This window comes from Phyllostomus discolor, chromosome 12 (assembly GCF_004126475.2).
Source record: "Phyllostomus discolor isolate MPI-MPIP mPhyDis1 chromosome 12, mPhyDis1.pri.v3, whole genome shotgun sequence".
Taxonomy (NCBI): domain Eukaryota; kingdom Metazoa; phylum Chordata; class Mammalia; order Chiroptera; family Phyllostomidae; genus Phyllostomus; species Phyllostomus discolor.
Genome location: NC_040914.2, coordinates 65,156,310 through 65,165,296, shown reverse-complemented (window position 1 = coordinate 65,165,296; position 8,987 = coordinate 65,156,310). Strand labels below are relative to the sequence as shown.

Sequence of the window (8,987 nt, the reverse complement as noted above, 5' to 3'; positions counted from 1 at the left end):
AGTGCCCGATGAACTCAATTTTTTAAATATCTACTTTAAAAAGTCTACCCATTTTCTATTCTTGTAGAAAAAGTGACGGCCATTAGGTATGTTTAAATAATTTCTAATTCGGGGTGGCTGTAAGACCGATGCGTTAAAAAATTTTATATACATTCTTCGGGCGCGGGTTGGGGCCTTTTCCGCCGCGCGCCAACCGGAAAGTCCCCATTTTGCGATCTGATGGCTGATGCCGGCGGTTTGGTGTTGGCAGTGGTTTAAACCTTGGAGGATCTCTGCATCCGTTGGATATCTACACCATCCTCCTGGCTGCAGGGTAAAAGGCGGACCACCCGACTTCCCCCGGCCCGTAGTGGCGTAGAACGGCCATATAAGAGTGTGCACGGGGTTTTTGCTGGCGGGGTCTCTGAAGCAACCTAGGCCTGGGAGATCTGGCCAAGAAACGAAGAGGTCGACGAGAACGTTTGGGGCGTGAAAACCGATACCAGGAATTATTCCCTGTTTTTGTGTACAAGGTGGGAAGGAGACCTGGCTTAAAATAAGCCTTTAGGGATTGCCTAGATTTTAGGCCCTGGCGCCACTACGGACTTGGGGGAGGTCTCCTGGAGATAGTGAACAACACGCGGAGGTGAAGGTGAAAAAAAACGCAGTGGTGTTAAAAGCGTAAATAACGGAAAGTCTTTGAAGCTAAGACCCTGTTTTGAATTTGCGTTTTGGTAGTTGATCAACTTGTTTTCCTCTTATCCTCAGTGTTATTTGCAAAATGGGCAATACTATCTTGAAGACTTCGCAGAGTTTAAATGCGATGATCTTCATTTGGCACAGGAGAAGGAATGGCGGGCGTGAACAATCGCACGCTATTTTTCTAGTAATCACAGACAGGGGAGAGAAATGGAGGAAGTCACAAAATTTACCAGGTTTTGGCAGTTGATCGTTCCTGGTGCATAGTTCTTGTAGTATTAGAGTGATCCGAAATGCATCTTCCTCCATTCCCCAAGATAGAATAGCTGGAGAATTTGGGTCCAACTGGGTTTGGGGAAAATGAATTCCAAGGATGGGAATGGATGGCATCAGTAAAAGAACTTAAAAGTAGGCTGAGTTCTTCAGCTATAAAGAATGAAAGCGTGGAGGGAGCTTTTCTGGCATTCAGAAGTGGCCAGTGGTTTCCTCTGCCTTTTTAAAGCAAACAAAACCCCTCACATTTTTTTACTTTTAATATATTGGGTTGGCCAAAAAGAACGATACCTTTTTTTCTGTAAGATGGCTCTAGTAGTGCTTAGTTGTCTTTAACAACTTTTGAAACAATTTTGTTAGATTGTATTAGGACAGCTGTCCTCGTATCAGTATACATTAAAAAAATAATTAGTGAATTTTTGTGCAGGCTTATTTTTTTTAGATTTTATTTATTTTTAGAGGGGGAAGGGAGGGAGAAAGAGAGAGAGAGAGAAACATAAATGTGCGGTTGCTGGGGGATGTGGCCTGCAACCCATGCATGTACCCTGACTGGGAAGTGAACCTGCGACACTTTGGTTTGCAGCCTGCGCTCAATCCACTGAGCTGCACCAGCCAGGGCTTGCAGGCATTTCAATATTGAAAAATATGGAATATTTTTGGCGTATTATGCTTCGTTGTGTCAAGAAAGGTGGACACACAATTAAAACGCAAAAAAAGATTTGTACAGTGTGTGGAGAAGGTGCTGTGACTGATCAAACATGTCAAAAGTGGTTTACGAGTTTCTTGTACTATTGATATTTGGGCTGAATAATTCTTTGCTTTGGGGCTGTCTAGTGTATTGGAAGATATTTAGCAGCACCCCTGGACTCTACCCACTAGGAGCCAAAAGCAGGAGACAGCCAACACTACTCCAGACATCCAAATCCATGAAGTTATTGATGAAAATAAAAAATGTGTCTTTTATTTTATGGGGAAAAAACCATATGGACTCTTTGGCCAGCCCAAGAGTTAATCTTACAACATGGATCAGGTTAACAACAGGATAGGGATTTCATTATCAATTCTGTTGTTGATACCTGCAACTTTAAAATTATGTTTGAAATTTTAAACCAGAGCAAGATGCCAGGGTGCAGATGTTTCAGTGTGTTTAAGAATTATGTTTGCTGCTTTTCAGTTGAGAGCAGTTACAACATACTCTCTGTTTTTGCCCCCCTAACTCGAAGCTGAGCACAGTTTTCCTTGGACCTATCGTGGTGTCTAAGCCTCTCTCTCTCCATGTGTTTTGTCTTGTAGGTCATTTCTCTCCCTTGTTTCACCTCAGACCTTCTCCTCTTTCCCTGTCATCTGAGAAGAACATTAAACATGTCCCTTAGTTTCAAGTAGGAAAGTTCATATCCATCTCCAACCTGGAGGATTGATCTTTTTCTCCGTCATCCTGCCCAGAATGATTATTATGCATAGAACATTCAGTTTTCTTCACTTAAAACTAAATTTGTATGTTAATCACACAGTGATTACTTGGATTGTTCAAGTTCCCCTTTTCATCTCTAAGTAATTGAGGTGAAATAACTCAGTTTGTTTTCCAGCAGTAACTGTATATAGGTGTAGTTTGGGGTAATTCTCTTAATGGTAGAGGGAAGTTTGTGCTCTTGAGGTCTTGTATGATGAAAAGAACTGTTCTGTGTTTGCTCCTTTGGGGGGCCTTCTGAAGTGGCAGGAATTCAGTTTTGTTTTTGTTTTTAATGGTGAGTAGGTATAAATTTTTAAATTCTAATCACTCAGATACAGAGCTATAGAAGAGATGCAAAGGAGAACTACACCAAGTTATCAGTTTTTATCTATTAGATGAGTAGAGGTCTGGTTGTGGTGAAATAGGGACTCTTACATTGTTGGGGCCGTAGGTTGATGAGTTTCTCTGAAAGGTAAGTTGGCAGTATTTATCAGAATTTCAGTTGTATGAATCCCTCAGTCCGTAATTACACTTTTAGGAATTATGGAGCTATAGTCATGCATGTATACGTGATCTATATATGAGTGATTTTCTTTGCAGCAGTGTTCATAATGACGAGATTGGGAACAACCTAAATGTTCATCAGTAGAGTGTTGGCGAAATGAATTCTGATATATCCAATCAGTGGAATGCTCTGTGGGTGTAAAATAAAAATGAGAAAGCCCTTTATTGCTGTCTCTAAGCTAGATAAAATAAAAAATAAATTGAAATATAACGTGAGTGTACAATACATAGGGTCCAGCCTTTACTTTTAAAAAGGAGATAAACTACAGTATTGTACATTTTTGCTTATCCATACAGAAAATATCTGGAAGGACCAGATAGATAGAGCTTTTTGCTGTGCTTTTGAATTCTGAATCTTGTGAACAGATAGCCTATTCAAATACAAGTACAAATAGACCTACTTAGCTTATGTGACAAAGCAAATACAGTGTTGCAGTAATGGTCCAGATCCTAGCTCCCAGCATTTTTACCACCTGCTACTGTGACCTCAGACACGGGATTTAATTTCTTAGCATTAATTTCCTCATCTATAAAATGAGTTTTTAAAAGATGAGTTTTAATATTAACTAGGTTTTGCATGAAATTAGAGCCAAAATGTATGTAGTGCCTGGCGTGTAGAAGGCACTCTAAATATGTTGTGCCTCAACGGCCTCAGTCTGTTTCTGCTGCCTTAAGCTAGAAATCCCTGTACAGAAATGTCTATTCAAACAGCAATTTCCCAGCTGATATTTTTCTTTTATGTGTTCTCAGCTTGCTTTGACTTGATACAATCAGCGCTTCGATTGTGGAGTGGTGGGTGGCTCAGTGTTGCCACAATGTTCCTGTACAATTTGACCTTGCAGCGAGCCACAGGTATCAGCTTCGCCATTCATGGCAACTTCTCTGGTAAGTTGTCCAGTTACTATCTTCTAAAGATAACTTTTTTGAAAAAAATATTATTTATTTTTAGAGAGGGGGCAGGGAGGGAAAAAGGAAGAGAAAAATCTATTGCTTGCTCCTTGTATGCACCCTGACCAGGGTCTGAACTGGCAGCGTAGGCATGTATCCTGACCAGGAATTGAACCAGCGACCCTTCACTTTGCAGGATGTTGTTCATCCAATGGAAGTACATGGGTCAGGGCTGAATATAACATTTTTATTTATTTTTTTAAAATTTTATTTTTTTATTTTTAGAGAGGGAAGGGAGGGAGAGGGGGACACACACACACACACACACACACACACACACACACATCAGTGTGCGGTTGCTGGGGGCCGTGGCCTGCAACCCGGGCTTGTGCCCTGACTAGGAATTGAATCTGCGACGCTTTGGTTTGCAGCCCGCGCTCAATCCACTGAGCAAATATAGCATTTTTAATATTACTAGTTTTATGCTTCATATTTTTCAAAATAAAAAATTAGAAACTTACGGGAAAATTTTTAATCATTAGAGAACACTAATTTCTATAATGTTTTATGAAATTTTCAGAGCACTTTGGAATAGATGGTTTTATCAATACACAAATGACCTTTGGAAAGTAAGGTGGCCTGGTAGGTGGTGGCATTGAGCAAATGAGACTGGGCTGGGATTGGGGAGGGTGGGATATGAGGTAGGATAGGAAGCCATTGAGACAATGAAGACCTGACGGGCCGGGGGGTGGTGTAGGAAGAGAGTGAAGGGTAAGAGTTTCCAACCTAGGTGGCAGAGAAAGTCATAGTAACATTGATGGCAGGCTAGTTGAGACCAGAGTGGGATTTTGGTCAAGGAGCAACTTAGTTGTTTTAAACATTTATTTTAAAGTTGATGCCAACTTATCCAGGTGGAATTATGTAGATGGGGACAAGTTGATTATTATGCATTTGGAGGTATCAGTTGCAGTTGAACTTTTGAAAGCAATTGAACTTTTTTTGGGTATCAGTTTAGAAATAAACAGTGTATTTTAGATAGCTTTAAAAGTTCTTTGAGACATTACATCAAACTGCACAAAATATTAATATGATTTCTTACAACAATAGCCTTAAAGGTAGATTAGAAAGAACCCTTGGAGATTTTTAATCTTATGACACTAAACATACATTAATACCATTTATGGACAGTGCTCAATTATATAGATTGATGGCAAATGTTGGCAAAATAAAAAGTTTTTAAAAAGTAACTTGTATGACCAATTTTTAAAAAAGATTTGTTTATTCATTTTTAGAGAGAAGGGAAGGAGGGGAGGGAGAGAGGGAGAGAAACATCAGAGCGTGAGAGAGACATCCATCAGTTGCCTCTCTCACACCCCCAGCCAGGGACCCTGCAACCCAGGCATGTGCCCTTACTGGGAGTCAAACCAGCGATCCCATGGTTCACAGGCCAGCACTCAGTCCACTGAGCCACACCAGTCAGGGCATATAACCAATTTTTAAAAAACTTTTATTTGATACCATTTTTGTTAGATCATTTTAGTTCAGTACCTTTTCAAATAGAATAAATTAAATTAAAATACTGAGCCCCTAACCTATTTAATTACCTCTGTCTTTTAGTTGCATGACTCATCCAAGTTACTTTTTGGATTAGTTCTGATTTCTCATGATCTTTGTTTTTTTTGTAATCTAGGAACCAAACAACAGGAAATTGTTGTTTCTCGTGGGAAGATCTTGGAGCTCCTTCGCCCGGATCCCAATACTGGCAAAGTACACACTCTGCTAACTGTGGAAGTATTTGGTGTTATTCGGTCTCTCATGGCCTTTAGGCTGACAGGTGGCACCAAAGACTACATTGTGGTTGGCAGTGATTCGGGTCGAATTGTTATCCTGGAATACCAGCCATCTAAGAATATGTTTGAGAAAATTCACCAAGAAACCTTTGGCAAGAGTGGATGCCGCCGTATTGTTCCTGGCCAGTTCTTAGCTGTGGATCCCAAAGGGCGAGCGGTTATGATTAGTGAGTGACTTGCTCTCTTGAGTGCTTCTCTGGCTATTATAGATTCTCATTTTGGGATGATAATGCTATGATCTGGGAAGTGTGTTAATAAATCATAACTGGGTAAAGTTTGGAGCATATATTGATTAACTCCATGGCTTAAAGTTTTTTCCTTTTAAAACATTGGAAAGTCTTAACATACCTTATCTACTTCTTGTCTAGTTGGAAGTAGATTGTTTCTTTATCTTTAAGCAAAAAGACAACAATGGGGTGATTTTATGTTATTAGACAGTGAATATGGTTGCTTTCATCAGCCTGAAGTGATGATTCCCATTCATGTCTCTTCTCTGACAAAGCTCTTGAAGAGAATTTTGTGTATCTGATCAGGCCTCTAGAGGGCAGCCCTCTTTGACCAGTCACCAAATCACTAGATCTAATCGAAAGAAGAAAGCTGGCAATTTTATGAGTTACTGTTTAGTTTCCCGGTATCATTAAATCTAGGGCACACTAAAAAATTTTGAAGTTATTGAGATAGTGTGGTCTTTCCGGGAAAGAAAGTGGGTATAATTGTGCTGTTGCCTATTTCAATGATAGAAAGCAAATCTAAGTATACTTGTAGAGTTTGGGCTGGCTCTTAAGGGTTTTCAGAAATAATTGTGATGAGAATCTAGCTGCTCTTTAAGCCCCTCTGTTCATTGTCTGGAACTCTTGTGTGTTTTGTCTCCTTCAACTCAGGCGCTATCGAGAAACAGAAATTGGTGTATATCTTGAACAGAGATGCTGCTGCCCGGCTCACCATCTCATCTCCCCTGGAGGCCCACAAAGCAAACACTTTAGTATACCATGTTGTCGGCGTAGATGTGGGATTTGAAAATCCAATGTTTGCTTGTCTAGAAATGGATTATGAGGTAATGGGGAGTGTGTATGGCGGGGGGGTCTGTTTCTTTCTCGCCTTTTTGTTTTTCCAGTCTACCTCAGAGCTTTCCTAAGGTTATTTTCTTCATTGTTTGAATCTCACATATGTGCTGCTAACAAATCTTTTCCATATTCCAAGTGCATTACTAAAATTTGTAATGTTTCAGAGCTTATCTGACTATCTTATAGCACTTTTATCTAATTTGAACAATCTCCCTGTGGAAACAGGGTATTTACTGAGAAAAGCTGCCTGAAAAAGGAGGTAAACTGTATTTAGGATATTTTTTTTCACAGGGAGATAATAAAAGGTGGAACATACCATTCTTCTTGAGTGGAAGGAAAAGATGAGAGCACCTTGATTCCAGAATTAGGAGACCTGGGTTCTCATTCTAGCTTTAACCTCACCTAGTAGTGTGAACTTGGGCAAACCATTTGGCATCTGTGGACCTCTGCTTCTCCATTTGTGAAGTGGAAGAATCCTGATGTCCTTTCCAGCTCTGAAAGTTTGATTTTATGGTACTGATGAGTCTTTGTGCCATTGTACTCCTCTGTAGGAAGCAGACAATGACCCAACAGGGGAAGCAGCAGCTAATACCCAGCAGACGCTTACTTTCTATGAATTAGACCTTGGTTTAAATCATGTGGTCCGAAAGTACAGTGAACCTTTGGAGGAACATGGCAATTTCCTTATTACAGGTACTTTTCTCTCAGACTTGCTCTGTACCATTTTGCCTGGTCCATTTTATGCCCGAACTTGGGAGGGTTTACTTAATAGGGTCTGGAAGCTAATTTATGTATAGTAAACCTGATTGATTACCTTCTCTGTATTTTGTCCAGGTTAGAAGTTCGTGTGATGGTTAACTTACCCTCTAATGGGGGCAGAGAAGAAAGAATGAGGAGAGTATTTGGCTAGGATTGTTTAAGATTTTATTTATTTATTTTTAGAGAGAGGAGCAGGGAGGGAGAATGAGGGAGAGAAACATAAATGTGCATGAGATGCATTGATCGGTTGCCTCTCTCACGTTCCAACTGGGAACCTCGCCTGCCACCCAGGAATGTGCCCTGACTGGGAATCAAACCAGGGAACTTTCAGTTCATAGGCCGGCACTCAAACCACTGAGCCACATCAGCCAGGGCTCAACTTGGAATATTGATTTCTGTTGGTCATTGTGATATTTTGACTGTAGTTAGTCTCTAATTCTCATTGAGAAAATAAAAACCTAGGTTTTTGAAAAGACAAACCCAGTAAGATAAACTATAAGTAAATTTTAAAACTTAGATGAATTAGAAATGCTTTTGAAAACTTATTTGATCCAAGAAGAAATTAAGAGCCTATGTAGGCCTAAAGAAATCGGAATAGTAGTCAAAAATCGCTTTCCTCCGAAAGACTTAAGGACCAGCATTTTCAGGGACCTTAAAATTTCTCCAGAGACTAGAAAAAGAATTAAAACTAATGTACCACTTTATGAACCTATTAAAACTTCATTGTCAAAACTGAGGAAGGAAACTAATAAAAGTTTACCTGTTTACAAAAGTATACATGTGATTATAGATACAAATATCTGTAAGTTTAGCAAATCAAATTGAACAGTGGTTGGGTGTTTTTTTTTGTTTGTTTGTTTTTAGTGGGGTTTTTTGGGGTTTTTTTTTTTTTTTAGTCTTTTTAAAAATATTTCTTTTTAGAGAGAGGGGAAGGGGGGTAGAAAGTGAAGGAGAGAAACATGGGTGTGAAAGGACACATCTGTCAATTGCTGCTAGTATGCACACCATCTGGGGGCTGAACCTGAAGCCCAGGCATGTGCCCTAACTGGGGATTGAACCAGTGACCTTTTGCTTTGCAGGATGATGCTCAACCAAATGAGCCACACCGGTCAGGGCACAACACCGTTTTAAATGCATCATAGCTAAGTAAGATTTTTGTAGGAGCTCAGAAATGTTTACCATTAGAAAATCAGCATCAATTTAATTCATTAAATTAAAACACTACAGGAGAATAGCTGTATTTGTGGTCATCTAAATTTTGGCAGACTTGGGGAAGACAGTAATTCAGTCCTTTCTGTTCTGAGCCATTTGTACTTGGATTAATGTCTAACATGAAGTATATTGGTTGATAGAGGATTTTAGAGAATAATATGACAGCATTTGTCTTTGAGCATTAAATCTTAGGAAGATACTTACTATATTATGCAGAAGAACCTTGGACATACTACCATACCTTTCATT

General features: G+C 39.6%; 1 protein-coding gene and 1 non-coding gene across 3 annotated transcripts in view; both read left to right on the top strand.

The window, feature by feature from the left end:
• Positions 1-180: 180 nt before the first annotated feature.
• SF3B3 (splicing factor 3b subunit 3) overlaps positions 181-8,987 on the top strand; it is a 42,267-nt gene continuing 33,460 nt past the window's right edge. The window contains exons 1-5 of one of the 2 annotated variants that reach the window (XM_028534729.2): positions 181-313; positions 3,716-3,850; positions 5,544-5,870; positions 6,585-6,757; positions 7,319-7,460. In XM_028534729.2, the coding sequence (XP_028390530.1) occupies positions 3,781-3,850; positions 5,544-5,870; positions 6,585-6,757; positions 7,319-7,460 (712 nt within the window). In that variant the 5' untranslated portion in view covers positions 181-313; positions 3,716-3,780. Of the gene's footprint in view, positions 513-3,715; positions 3,851-5,543; positions 5,871-6,584; positions 6,758-7,318; positions 7,461-8,987 lie in introns of both variants that reach the window. The other variant, XM_028534728.2, reaches the window with a different exon arrangement.
• On the top strand, positions 6,161-6,240 carry LOC114488492. Its single transcript, XR_003683807.1, has one exon. It is a non-coding gene; the product is annotated as a small nucleolar RNA SNORD111 (small nucleolar RNA).